The sequence below is a fragment of the Sesamum indicum genome, linkage group LG2 (genome assembly GCF_026168435.1).
Source record: "Sesamum indicum cultivar Baizhima isolate 11 linkage group LG2, ASM2616843v1, whole genome shotgun sequence".
NCBI classification, from domain to species: domain Eukaryota; kingdom Viridiplantae; phylum Streptophyta; class Magnoliopsida; order Lamiales; family Pedaliaceae; genus Sesamum; species Sesamum indicum.
This window is the reverse complement of record NC_142658.1, coordinates 14,866,875-14,881,541: the sequence shown is the minus strand read 5'-3', so window position 1 is coordinate 14,881,541 and position 14,667 is coordinate 14,866,875. Positions and strand designations below refer to the sequence as shown.

The following is a 14,667-nucleotide window of genomic DNA, read 5'->3' as shown; positions in this document are numbered from 1 at the left end:
TACAGATCTCAATAAGGCGTGCCCAAAAGACCCGTACCCATTGCCGAGTATCGATGTCCTAGTGGACTCAACATCTGGATATAAGATATTTTCCATGATGGACGCGTATCAGGGGTATCATCAAATTTATATGGCAACGGAAGATTGAATAAAGACCTCCTTTGTGACTGATCGTGGTATTTTTTGTTATAATGTTATGCCTTTTGGATTGAAAAATGCAGGGGCAACGTATCAAAGGTTGATGAACAAGATGTTTGCTCAACAAATCGGGCAAACCATGGAGGTGTATGTGGACGACATGCTGGTTAAAAGTCATAAACCGGATGAACATTTGGAGCATTTGAAGATAGCTTTTGCGATCATGAGAGAACATGGGATGAAACTCAATCCCAGCAAATGTACATTCGGTGTCGCTGGAGGCAAATTTTTAGGCTATATGGTCATCGAAAGAGGAATAGAAGCAAACCCAGAGAAGATAGAGGCCATATTGAATCTGAAGTCACCCACATCCATCAAAGAGGTTCAGAAGTTAACAGGTAGAATCGCCTCTCTTAATCGCTTTATTTCTAGATCTGCAGATCGCAATTTACATTTCTTTAAAATATTGAGAAAAGTGAAAGGATTTGATTGGACCGAGCAATGCGAGCAAGCTTTTCAGGAGTTAAAAACTTATTTGAGGTCGCCGCCTCTTTTGGCAAATCCCAGAGAAGGGGATATATTATATCTTTATCTAGCTATTTCTGATGATACTGTTAGCTCGGTATTGATAAAAGAAAAGGGAAAGATCCAGAACCCAGTGTACTATGTGAGTAAGATGTTGTAAGGAGCGGAAACCAGATATGCTGAGATCGAAAAACTGGCGTTGGCTGTGGTGGTGACAGCTAGGAAGCTAAGGCCATATTTTCAATCGCACCGAATAGTGGTAAGGACGAATCATCCCCTCAAAAACATTCTTACCCGGCCAGAGGCTTCAGGTAGACTGATAAAGTGGGCAGTTGAATTGGGGGAGTTCGACATCACCTATCAGAGTCGAACAGCAGAGAAAGCTCAGATTTTGGCCGATTTCATGGTAGAGATATCCAGTGTTCCAAAGGATCTAGAAATATGGATGTTACACGTGGATGGATCCTCCAATGCGAACAATGGAGGAGCAGGGATACTGATCGAGGGAACAGGAGGTATGGAGATTGAGGTCGCTGTTCGACTATCTTTTCCTATTACAAATAATAAAGCCGAGTACGAAGCCTTACTCTTGGGTCTAGAACTAGCATTGGAAGCTGGAGCGCAGATCCTTGAGGTTTACACAGATTCGCAGTTAGTCGCTATGCAGATCGAGGGAATATATGAAACCAAAGAGAAGTCTATGACAGAATATTTGAAGAGAGCAAAGGAATGGATGCAGAAATTCTCCAAATGCACTGTCCAACAAATTCCAAGGAGTGAGAATGAAAGAGCCGATGCCTTATCAAAGTTAGGGGCTACGTTAGTAGGTATAAAGGACAGAAAAATCACAGTGATGGTAAAGGAACGATCAGCGATCTCAGAAGGGCTAGAAACCAATGTGGTAACTTCAAGGTGTCTGTGGATAGAAGATATTGCAACATACCTTAGAGAGGGGATTTTACCTGCTGATGCTGGGCATGCTAGACGCATCAAGTTTAAAGCTCCAACATTTGCGCTAGTAGGGGCTCAGTTGTATAAATGAACGGTAGAAGGACCTCTCCTCAAATGCTTAGATGACTCACAAGCCAGGTATGTTCTACAAGAAATTCATGAAGGAAGCTGTGGAAATCATTCGGGGGCTAGATCCTTAGCTCAGAAGGTAACCCGACAGGGATATTTTTGGCCTACGTTGATGAAGGATTGCAAGGAGTTTGTACGAAGGTGTGAGAAATGTCAGAAATTTGCCTCACAAATTCACACGCATGCAGTGCCAATGACCCATGTTTCAATTACATGTCCATTCGACCAGTGGGGTATAGACATAATGGGACCTTTCCCTCCAGCTCGAGCTCAAAAGAAGTTTGTCATAGTAGCGGTGGAATATTTTTCTAAATGGGTGGAGGCAGAAGCTGTTTCAAAAATCACGGAAAGGGAAACAATAAATTTTATATGGAAAAACATAGTCTGCAGGTTTGGAATACCTAGGGTGTTGATATCTGATAATGGGACACAATTTCAAGGAAGAAAGATAACTGCGTGGTTGCAAGAACTGAAGATACATCAAAACTTTACGGCAGTAGGACATCCCCAATCGAATGGTCAAATGGAGGTCACGAACAGAACTATATTGCAGCACTTGAAAGCCAGGTTGAGTTCGAAGACGGAATGGAGTGATGAACTCCTAGGAGTGTTATGGGCTTATAGGACAACTCCTCGAACTTCAACAGGTGAAACTCCCTTTTCTTTAGTTTATGGTTCTAAAGCTGTAATTCCTGCAGAAATAGGAGAAGAATCGCAAAGGAGTGTAAGCTTCGACCCAGAGAGGAATGGAGAACAACGAGCATTCGACCTGGACATAGTAGAAGAGAAAAGAGATGCGGCGCGAGTAAGGATGTTGCACCATAAAAGTCTGATGCTGAGGGGTCACAATAAAAATTTAAAACCCAGATCGTTGCAGGTTGGGGACCTGGTATTAAGAAAGATGGAGATTTCGAAGCATGTGGGGAAGCTCGATCCCAACTGGGAAGGGCCTTTCAAAGTTGTTGAGATCATCGGAAAAGGGACATACAAGTTGCAAGATGTTCAAGGTAATGAAGTACCTCGACCGTGGAACATACAGAATCTTAAAAGATTCTATGTTTAGAATATCCTGAAATGGATGCCTGAGAAAGGCTATTTAACTAAAGGGTGTCAGCTCTGAGTTAGAATAATCTGTGAAAGATTACGAACACATACTCTGTAAAAGACCGATGTATCTTGTAACCTGTGAAAGGTTAGAATATGGCCTGGAAAAGGCTAAATAATGTTCTTTTCTTTGCTTGTGAAATTCAAGAAATAGTTCTTCTATAATTTGTACGAGTAAAACAAATTAAAAAGGTAGATTGAATCTGTGAAAGATCAAATTATCACGATCAAAGGAAGGGATGTTATATAACAGAAGATTCCAAGGGTTTGAATTACATATTTTCTATCTCACTTAACAGAACAGAAAATTCATCATTCTCCGTAACGGGGGAGTCATCTTCATCTGGTAGAGGTTGAAGGTTGGCATCGAGGCAAGGATTGAGGCGAGAAACATCAAAGCCCGGAGCAAAGCCGTGGAGAAGAGTCGCTTGAGACTTACATCGATCAAATTCTTGCATCAAATAATCGGCCGCTTTAATTTCCACGGCAGTGTCAAAGGTGGATGTTTTCAGAAAATCCCGGACACCGCTAAGGCGAGCCTCACGAATTTGTTGTGTGAATTCTTCGGATTTTAGGAAGGACTCACGACCTTCAATGGCTCTCGCAATCTTTCCCGCCGCATGGCCAGCTTCAAAACCTCTCTTTTCCCCGATGGCAGCTGCTTTTTTTGCTTCGGAAGCCATTTGAGTCTCTAACTCTTTAATGCGGGCTTCCATCAACGACCTCGACCGCAGCCATTCTTCTTCTTTGGAGTGGAAGGTTGAAATTTGAGCTCTCAATTCTCGATTAGCGCGGTCAGCTCGGAGATGGTTTTGACGAAAACCAGCACATTTTAGAGTTAAGCCTCGAATAAAGTTCGCCGTCTAGCAATAAAACACGAGAGTTAGAGAAACGGCAGAGGATAGAGAAGGGAGCCAGAAAAAAAAAAGATACCTGAACTAAGGAATGGGCACAGTGCTCTTCCATTCTGGTGAAGGGGGTATGTAAAAGAGCAGCTTGGTCGATGGGGAGGCAGCTCGCATCATACAATTCCCAAGAATCTTGACCTGACCGGGTTTTAAAGACAGAACTTCGAGGAGAGATCTGCCAATCGGGAACCCATTTTTCACCTTCCAATTGAGCTCGGGGATGGTCTGGACCACGTAGGTCTAACCGGGCAGTCCTCCAACATTCTGTGATACTCCGCAGCATGGTCATATCCCTTTCTTCCTCTAGCCTAATCTCTTCAGAGGGTAATCCCCCTTCGCCAGATTGAGACCGTGATCTGATCGAGTTGGGACGAAGGGGAGACTTACCACGGGATTTCCGTTTTCTTGATGTTTCAGCAAGGTCCTCAACAGGTAAGAGGTGATCTTGCGACCTTACACTGATAGAAGGAATTACGGAGGCAGGCTGACGAAAACCCCTTGATTGTGTCTCTTCACTACCAACTTCGATAGGAGTAGGCCCCGGGGCTGGCGGAACATCTGCGTCGGGGGTCGAAGAACCCACAGGGGTAGGATGAGAAGAGGTCTCCGGTGCAGTACTTCGAGCACGAGCACGAGCTTCGAATTGGGCTCGAAGTCAACGATTAAGACGAGCTTGACTCACCATACTCACTGCAAATAGAAAAAGGGACCAGTTAGAGATAGAAAAGATTGGTATACCAGACAGAATAAAATCTGGGAAATTGTATCACCTAAGGAACCCTCCACCTGGAGGGGAGCAGGTGTTAAGTGAGCAAGCCAGAGGATTTCTTCTACTAAAAGCTTCTTCGGATTATACCGATAGGTGGTAATGCTGCTTATTTGATCCCCATCTAAGCCCTCACCTTCGATCACAGGGGTCGGTTTATCTACCTTCCAATCAAGGGAAAAGGGCCACTCGCGACCGGTAGGAGTTTTGACAAAAATGAATTTAGTCTTCCAAGGGCCAACATTGGAAGCAAGGGGATCAAGGAACCTACACTCCTTGCGAGAGGTTAGGTAGAAAAAACCAGCATCCCCAGACCTTGCGGAAGTCGTAAAGGAGTACAATGACCAAAAATTTTCAAAACTTGGCTCAAACCTATGTACTCGCATGACGATGACGAAAAGGATAATATGCCGAATCGAATTGGGGGACAATTGCATAGGGCATATATTCAGACGACGTAAAATATGGGCTACACAAGGAGCTAAAGGAAAACGCAACCCAGCTTCAAAATGCTGTAAGGAAAAAGAACAAAAGCCCGGAGGAGGCTGGTGCATACGGTCAGTAGGTCGGGGGATAATTATTTCATAGTTAGAAGGGATAAAAAAATTTTCCCTTATATTTTGGACCTGTAACCTCACAGTACTAGATATCTCCATCCAGGGGTTTCGCTGCAATGTAGAGGGGGAATACTCGGGTGCAGGAGCTTCGTTAGAATTAGATCTAGTCAGAGGAGTAGGGGGGCGAGATCTACGTCTAGAAGGCACTAAGTCTCTAAGGAGTATATTAGATGGAGTAGAGGAAGAGACAGCAGCAGAATTAGATCCTATGTCAGAAGTGTTAGGAGAAGACATAGTACCTGTCAATGGAGAGGAAGATCGAAAGCTGATGAGGAAAGTCGACGAAGAAGGCACGGGAAGAAAGCAACTGGAGATTGAATTCTTCAGAACAGCAACGTTCGGGAGCAGGGGAGAAGGAAGGAGCAATTTGAAATGAATTTGTATATATATTGCGAGGAAGGCGGTTTCAAATTCGACCGTTGTCCAACCAACAAGCGACATCTGTATTGTAAAAAAGGTATAAATTGCAGAAGGGGCCGATGAGCGACACGTGTAAGCTCGAAAACACTCCGAGATCATCAGCCCAACAGTCGGACGAGACTTTTCGACTTCTAGGGTGATGTCACTCGAAAAGTGGGGGAGTAATGATGATGGTAATTCTGGAAAAGACCAATATATCCTCCGGGTAAGGGTAAAAGTGTCTGCATACTCTGAAGGTATTTGACCAAGAGTCAATCCCTTGGGGGGTTACATATTTAGAGCATACTTAATGCCTATAAATGGGGACACTTAGCACCATTTATGGGGTGTGGACAGTGAACATGGGGACGTGAATAAACCTGCCAATATGGCGGGATAGCAGGGAGGTAAAAGGGAAAAATCTGAAGGGAAAGGTAAGTTATTATTTGGTTTTTTAACATTGAATGCTATCCGGAAAAAAAAGGGTGATCACTTTGAGATGAGAACTGACTTGAGCGTCGGAGCATCTTCGCCGGGACACATCCCGGCTAAGTAATGTTCGTTTCTTGTTTGCAGAGTACTGTTGAGTACGTAGGCAAGGCTGCTAATTAGCTTGGGAAGAAGCTGAGTTTTCAAGTCGGATCACGCGTATAATAAATTTAAAATATATCATGAATTATATATATATATATATAAATCAACATATCAAATTTTCCAAAAAAAAAAAAAAGAAAGAAAGAAAGAAAGCAACAAAAAGAAAAATTAAACAAAAAAAATCAACTTAGGGGTACTATCGACGTAATAATAAATTTGATGTTGCAGTGTAATAATCGTCGTTTGTGAGAGAATTTTATTTTATATATATATTAATATAGATTTATCTTACTAAACTTATAAAAAATTTACTATAATGACAAAATAAGACATTTTATTCGAATTAATACTTTTATTTTAATATTTTTATTATCTTAAATTTTTTATTGTTAATAATATCTTTGTCATATATATTGATAAATTTCAATGCTTTTTATTGCTTTATAAGATATATCCAACTACTAAAGTTAAGCTCTAACTAATTACTAGATAAATAATCTGATAAATGTTATATTTGGTCCTTTAAGTTTTTGTTTAAAATTACTTTAGTCCCTCAAGTTCATTTCTTGACTTTATCATCCTTAAACTTTAATTTTAATCTTAATTTGGTCGCTCTGATAATTTTTCAATCAAAGAAATGACCGGAGTTTGACTTTTTGAAGGGAAAATTGATCAATTTAAGTTTGATTTAATCACTTTAGTTTCTTAAGTTTATAAAATTATCAAATTAGTCATTTTTCAGAAAGAAAACTATTTTTCTATATTTTTATATGGTGAATATGATGTAATTATCTTATATGAAAAATAAAATTTTTGAACTCTTCTTAGCATAATATTAACATATTACTTAACTTAAAACAAAATAGTCTTTTTTTATTATTTTCAAAAGTAACAAAAAAATTAAAATTATAAATAAATTTTATAAAATTCGTCTAATCTAAAAATATAATAAATTTTTAGACTTATCTTTAGCTCTTGAAATAAAAAATTACTGACTTAATTTTTTTTTAATTATATATTCATATTAGATAAATTTGATAAAATTTATTCATAATTTTGATTTTTTTTAACTACTAAAAGAAAAAAGACTGTTTATTTTAAGTGAAGTACTATATTATTATTATATTCACAAAAGTTCGAAGTAGTTTTCATTATTCACATAAGATAATTACAACATATATATCAGGATAAAAGATATAAAAAAGTTATTTTTTTATTGTGTAGGAAAGGATTAATTTGATAATTTTATAAATTTAAGGACTAAAGTGATAAAATTAAATTTATTGACCATTTTACCCTCCAAAGAGTCAAAATCCAGCCACATTTTCGTTGAAAAATGATCAGATAGACCAAATTGAGACAAAAATTAAAATGTTAAAGTCAAAAAATAAACTTGAGGAATTAAAATGATTATAATTGAAAACTTAAAGGGACCGGATATAATATTTTTCCTAAATAATAATTCAAGCTCAGCTATTCCAAAATTTTAGTTATATTAAAGATATTCTAAATTTAATAAAATTTGAATAAAACTATTAGAGAACTAAAATTAATCACATAGTACGTCCATTAGGCCTGTTAAAGGGCCAAGCCCAAATCCAAAAAGGATCCAAACAAATTAAGTTAAGACTTATATACTATCCAATTCATTTTTACACCACTCAAGACCCAACCGCACCCAATGTTTGGGTCCAATAAGACCTAGACCCATTATATTGGACCCAAACCAATTTTTTCTTTCTTTTTTTTGTAAATTATATTAATTATATTAAATATATTAATTTTTTTATTTTTTTTATTTTATCAATATTTTATAGGGGTGTTCAACTCTCCTCGTATCCTAATTCCCATCGTATCCATGAATTCCCCAACTCCACCGCCGTGATACTCCCCATTACCACCATCATCCGTGTCGCCATCCTCCATTTCATCATCAATTGCGGGGGCATGGTTAGTTTTAGGAGTTTGAGTGTGTGTAGAAGGTGTAGTATGTGAGAGAGAAGAGAGAAAATTTTGAGAATCCATTGTATTAGAAATCTTCATCGGTTAGAGTCTTATCCTACTCATTGACACTCCTAACCTTCCATTAACAAAATGACGAGTATTGCCTATATTTTTATGTATAAGTAATGAATAATATACTTAATTTACTCTACTTAAAAAAAATATACTTAATTTACTCTAAAGAAACTATAACAATATATATTATTAACATAATATATTAAAACCTTTACAAAAAACATAATATATTAAAAAGTAATATCATGAAAAACTAAATATAATATGACAGAATGCTCCAAAGATTTATTGGTATGACTTGATTCTAATTATTAATGGGGAGATCCCAAAACTTACCACCATGGTCGATAACATGTGAATTGTCGACTGTACTTTTCACAAGTACGAATTCACCCTTGATGATTAATTAATTGTATTGTTAAGTTTTTATTCATACATATTTAAAGTTAATTTATTATATTGATTTTTGATTGATTTTCAATTATATCTTTATTTTTTATTCATTTAAACAAATATAACCATAATTTGAAAAATATATATGCATCGAACGTACTTTAATCGTAAGCTTGTGAATAATCATACGAGGGAATTATGAAGGCGGGTTGAGTCCGAATATAGAAAAACCTATTTGGTCCAAAACTAAAGATCCAAGATAATCGCCCCGGCAATATGTTTTTGGACTTTGTCTTGTGTATGGATATTTGTCAATACTTAGGATTTTATTTGTTGTATGTATTTTACGCTACATGTTTATGAATTGTAATATAGTTATTACCATTTAAGATTCGTTCTTTTATATATGATATATATATATATATGTGTATATATAATTTTAATTTTTTAATTGTAAGAGGTAGCACTTTTGGTACTCTTTAATTTAGAATTTGTAATTAAGGATTATAACTACAAAAAATTAGCACATTTAATTTAAACGTGGCAAAAAAATGTCAAATTCACCAAAAATTAGCACTTTCTTGGCACATGATCTCTTTAATTTGCAAATTTTAAATTTTCAGACAATTTTTCTAACATGACATTTTTGCCCTAGATAGTGACATTTGGACTAAAATGTGCTAATTTATTTGAATTATAGTCCTCAATGCAAATTTAAAATTAAAAATGATTAAAGTGGTACCTCCTATAATTATAAGACTAAAATTCTTTACTTCCTTAAGTTCATCACCAGTAGAGTCAAGACAGAAGTACCACATCAAAAAAATTGATCGAGAATAAAATTTCCAAATTAAAAGGATCATGTGCCAAACATGTTCCAATTTCTAACAAATTTAGCATTTTTCCGACCACAGTGAACTAAATGTGTTAATTGTTTTTATATTATAATTTTAATTGCAAATTCAGAATGAGAGAAGACCAAAAGTGCCACTTTTTATAGTTTTAGGTTAAAAAATATATATATTTTTTCTCTTTATATATTGATGTATAAAAATCATAATACATTTTTGTTATGTATCTGCATGATTGTGTGTTTGTCTGTTGTGTCATATTCCTGTCGGGATGATGGCACTTCTCGTTTCAATCGAAAATCAATAACAAAACATTAAAAAGAGAGAAATTTTTTAGAAGAATTATAACTGAGTTTGAGAAAATTACAAGATAGCAAACTTTTTGTTTTTGGCTAACTAAGAACCAAGAGATTAACTGGTGGAAAGAGACTAAAAATGAAGATGTTGAAGAAATTATTTTTCAAACAAGTTATAGATTCAAATTATTATTATTTTTTAATAAACAGGAAAAATTATACTTAAAGCTTGATGGACTAAGCTGTAGGCCACTAGGGCTCGATGGGGCCTGGCTCCGCCCTTGCCATTAGCCTTCCACTATCTCACGTCTTAATGACTACCCATGATGCGTTTTTGATCGGGAAGCTCTCGTTAGCATGACATCTAAATGCTCCTCAGTGAGGCACCTCATGCCTGTGCACTCCCCAATCCATAATGCCCATGGTCGCGAGGCCCTTAGCTAGTGCACCCTTATATGTTTTTGTGTTCAGCCACGAATAGATAGTTTGCCGTTTTACATTTCGCTCACAATCATCTATCTTTCTGACTCATGCCTCAATAGCAAAGAGTGTCCTCGCTCTGCCTCGCGTTACGGGCCACGCATGCACCCACAACGCCCATCTCATGCTCAATGCTCATTTGGTGTATCACTCGCGTATGCCTTCACCATGTGCGTTTATCATGGCTCGCCGGGTAGGCCATATCATAAGTTTGTGCCTCACTTAATATGCTAAAATCCTGCATTTATCTTACACGACATATCAAACATATCTTCTTATTTTTGGATGTGGCTTCTCAACTTGCTCACAATATAGTGCCACCCCACCATCGCTTATCTTAACTAAGGAACCCAGTGCAGAGCTAGAACTCAAAAACAAAAACACAAGACTAAAGCTAAAGAAAATCCCCTAATACGTAGGGACAAACACTCTCACCATAGAGAGACGTGTACACTTCCTCTTATAAATACGTACGAGTCAAAACGGGGTAATTAATGTAATAAAATATTATTATCGAATTGTAGCTATTAAACGAAAGGTAGTAGTCCATGAGAAAACTAGTAATATGTTTTATATATTTTTTTACTTCCTATGTATGGCCTATGTGAAGCGTACGCTATTGTGCATATAATATTTCTTCAAGTACTAAATGAAGTATTTAAGGAATACATTTTCAAGAAATAGATGTGAATCTCACCGCATATATATAAAAAGGGGAAAAAAAGGCACGAAAAAGATTATTAGCTTTTATGAAACAATGACTACCTTTTATTCAATTTGTTGTAATTCAAGAATAATATTTTATTACATTTACAACCTTTTACCTTTATAAATATTTTATTTAATCCGTACAAGTATGAAAATATTACTAGCATCGAGGAATCTTGACTATATAAAATAAAATTAATGTATTTTCTTTACTGATATTAGCATTATTTTTCTGCCCAAATTTTAATGGATGGACGTCAATTGTAAGAGAATTTTTGGAAGGGTATTAAATGTAATTAACCCTATAGTTTAAACTATATAATATCATTTATTTCTTCATAGTCCGGTGAGCAACCTTTATTTATTTACTAGTTTCTTGTTCCTTCCTATGTGCTGTGTGAAAATATGGCATTTATTAGCTGCAAAGTTTGATTTATATATGCACACAACACAAGTACCACCAACGCCATATTCAACCTTTTCCCTCTCTCACTTCCATGTGATTAGGAACTCTGCTTGTCCTTCACTCCCCAGCTCTTCCCAATATTTTACTTCCTTCCCCCCCTCTCAACTTTCCTCCTATTCCCTCTTCGTTTGCTCTCCCAACTTTCCCTCAAACTCTCAGCTGTCTGAAACGATGATTACTGGAAAGGACATCTACGATGTTCTTGCTGCAATCATCCCACTCTACGTTGCCATGATTCTTGCCTATGGCTCAGTGAGGTGGTGGAAGATTTTCACCCCTGATCAGTGTTCCGGGATCAACCGTTTCGTCGCTGTTTTCGCAGTCCCGTTGCTAGGCTTCCACTTCATTTCCACCAACGACATATACGCCATGAACTACCATTTCTTGGCTGCCGATTCTCTGCAAAAAGTTGTGATTCTTGCAGCCCTTTTCCTCTGGCAGGCTTTCAGCAAGAATGGCAGCTTGGAGTGGATGATCACTCTCTTTTCTCTCTCTACTCTCCCCAACACTCTTGTCATGGGAATCCCACTGCTCAGGGCCATGTATGGGGACTTCTCAGGCAATCTGATGGTGCAAATTGTGGTTATGCAAAGTGTCATTTGGTACACTCTCATGCTGTTCATGTTTGAGTACAGGGGAGCAAAGCTGCTGATTACTGATCAGTTCCCTGAGACTGCTGGCTCCATCACTTCATTCAAGGTGGAGTCTGATGTGATTTCCCTCAATGGCCGGGAGCCGTTGCAGGCCGACGCAGAGATTGGGGATGACGGTAAGCTACACGTTGTAGTTAAGCGGTCGACGTCTGCCTCCATGATATCTTCCTACAACAAGGGCCTGCATTCTAGTGCCATGACTCCAAGGGCGTCCAATTTGACCGGTGTCGAGATTTACTCTGTTCAGTCATCCCGGGAGCCTACTCCACGTGCATCGAGCTTCAATCAGACAGATTTCTACGCCATGTTTGCTAGCAAGGCTGCTAGCCCGAAGCATGGCTACACAAACAGCTTTGGAGGGGACGTATTCTCGTTGCAGTCATCGAAAGGGGCTACTCCAAGAACGTCGAATTTCGATGAGGAAATGATGAAGATGGCCAAGAAGAGGACGGCTCAAGGGAGGAGTATGAGTGGTGAGCTTTTCAATGGAGGGATGCCGCCTTCCTATCCACCTCCGAATCCGATGTTCTCCGGTCCTAGGAGGAAGGAAAGTGGCAGCAGCAACAACAATAGTAGTGCTAATCCAAACAAGGAGCTTCACATGTTTGTTTGGAGTTCTAGTGCTTCTCCTGTCTCTGAGGCAAACATGAGAAACGCTGTCAACAAGGCTGCTTCGGCTGATTTCGCAAACATCGATGCTGCTAAAGCTGTTTTCCAACAAGATCATGCTGCTGCATCAAGAGGTATGCTATGTTACACATATGTTCATTAATTACTTTCTTGCATCATTGTAGCCTGTCTTTCCTTATTACATAGGTCTTGTTTGATCCAACAGAAAACGATAGCCCGGCTAGAAAAACAAACGGAGACAGCAAGGAGATCGAAATCGAGGATGCTGCCAAGTTTCCCCCCAATGCTTCCCCATATTCTTGTCAGAAGAAAATGGATCCAGAGGAAGGAGGAACAATGGACAAAAAGACACAAATGCCCCCTGCAAGTGTTATGACCAGGCTTATACTCATCATGGTCTGGAGGAAACTCATCAGAAATCCCAATACTTATTCAAGTCTTCTAGGCCTAATTTGGTCTCTCATTTCATTCAGGTTTGATCTCCACACATTTTCCTACTCCAAACACAGCAAAAAATCTTCTTACATAGCCTAATTGTCTGAAATATTATTCGTCAACGCGTAGGTGGAACATTCAGATGCCATCAATCGTTAAAGGGTCGATATCGATTTTGTCCGATGCAGGTCTCGGCATGGCCATGTTCAGTCTAGGTACTAATTATTCTTCAAAAAAACATTATTTGTAATAATTTGTGTACAATGTAAGAAAATCTATAGCTTTTCCCTGGCAGGTTTGTTCATGGCTTTGCAGCCAAAGATCATTGCTTGCGGAAAGTCAGTAGCCACATTTTCGATGGCCGTTAGGTTCTTGACAGGGCCTGCTGTCATTGCCGCGACGTCCATCGCCATCGGCCTCCGAGGAGTTCTTCTCCACGTAGCAATAGTTCAGGTCGAATCATCTTAATTCATAATTCAAAATGATCATCGTTTTCACGTACGTTGTAAGTAAAATAAAAATGTGAAACTGAAGGAATATTTCTTTGGCGACAGGCGGCTCTTCCACAGGGAATTGTCCCCTTCGTGTTTGCTAAAGAATACAACGTCCATCCAGACATACTAAGCACTGCGTAAGTCTACCTTTTCACACACATTTACACCTACTAATTAATCTATGCTTACAAGACTCATATACTTTGTATCATACTCTACGCACACACCACATGCATGTAATAATTTATACGTATAGCGTACAATACGACGTAGGATATCTATTTATAATAGAGGATTCAGACTGAATTACTATGTGTATTCTTGCAGGGTTATTTTTGGAATGCTGGTAGCTTTGCCCATTACAATTCTATACTATGTGCTTCTTGGGGTTTAGGTTCTGTTTGGATGATGAATCCAAGAAAGGGATAAAGAAATGAAGATGGATGCATGCATGCATGCAGGAAATTAATTATTTTTCCATTGGAGTCAGTGTACAACTTGGAAATCATATGGTACCTGCATGTGCTACCTCTTGTTCATCTTATTATACACCTTAAATATTTATTCCAATATTCCTTGTCTTTCTTGATAACTAGTTTTATTTATTTTTATTTTTTTTTTAAATTTTTGTTTCTTTGTCTTAGACAGAAATTAATTAGTACAATTTCTAGAGGAATTTGAATACAATTGTAGTGTTTTTTTTAACTTAACTAGTTATGTAACCTTCGATCCGCCATTATTCGACTTTTACTAATTTAATTAATTAATTATTATTATTATTGTTATTCCAGAATTTATTTTATATATTCCGCTCATTACATCACTCATTACATTCAAATATCAAAAGCAGATTATTACATTAACAAATACAGTTCACAAAATTTTATTTAAAAGGGACAAAATAGAAATTATTAATAAAATAGATAGATGCACGTATAAATTAGCGTCGATCTTATTACTTGAATAATCCCTCGAGAAAATTTACTGTCTCCAAAGTGGGATTATGAATCTTAGGGTAAATTACAACAGAGTTTTTTAAAATTTGTCATAATTATAAATATATTTTTATTATATATAAAAAATTATAAATACCTTTTTTAACAGCCCATCG

The 14,667-nt window shown here is 37.6% G+C and overlaps 2 protein-coding genes across 2 annotated transcripts; both read left to right on the top strand.

Moving 5' to 3' along the window:
* Positions 1-277: 277 nt before the first annotated feature.
* Positions 278-1,705, top strand: LOC148789212 (uncharacterized). Its single transcript, XM_088877922.1, has 2 exons — positions 278-536; positions 825-1,705. The coding sequence occupies exons 1-2, from the start codon at positions 278-280 to the stop codon at positions 1,703-1,705; spliced, it is 1,140 nt and encodes a 379-aa protein (XP_088734048.1).
* Positions 1,706-11,331: 9,626 nt separating this feature from the next.
* EIR1 (Auxin efflux carrier family protein) lies at positions 11,332-14,292 on the top strand. The gene is made up of 6 exons (XM_011071639.3): positions 11,332-12,740; positions 12,833-13,100; positions 13,192-13,277; positions 13,358-13,515; positions 13,617-13,693; positions 13,884-14,292. The coding sequence occupies exons 1-6, from the start codon at positions 11,516-11,518 to the stop codon at positions 13,948-13,950; spliced, it is 1,881 nt and encodes a 626-aa protein (XP_011069941.1). The 5' UTR covers positions 11,332-11,515; the 3' UTR covers positions 13,951-14,292.
* The last annotated feature ends 375 nt before the right edge of the window (positions 14,293-14,667 follow it).

Excerpts from the sequence above, each read along its gene's own strand:
- LOC148789212 (XM_088877922.1), top strand. The coding sequence starts at position 278 with ATGGAGGTGTATGTGGACGACATGCTGGTTAAAAGTCATAAACCGGAT. Across the intron at positions 537-824 it reads AGAGGTTCAGAAGTTAACAG|GAGCGGAAACCAGATATGCT; the intron begins GTAGAATCGCCT and ends AGATGTTGTAAG.
- EIR1 (XM_011071639.3), top strand. The coding sequence starts at position 11,516 with ATGATTACTGGAAAGGACATCTACGATGTTCTTGCTGCAATCATCCCA. Across the intron at positions 13,101-13,191 it reads TGGTCTCTCATTTCATTCAG|GTGGAACATTCAGATGCCAT; the intron begins GTTTGATCTCCA and ends GTCAACGCGTAG. Across the intron at positions 13,278-13,357 it reads CATGGCCATGTTCAGTCTAG|GTTTGTTCATGGCTTTGCAG; the intron begins GTACTAATTATT and ends TTTCCCTGGCAG.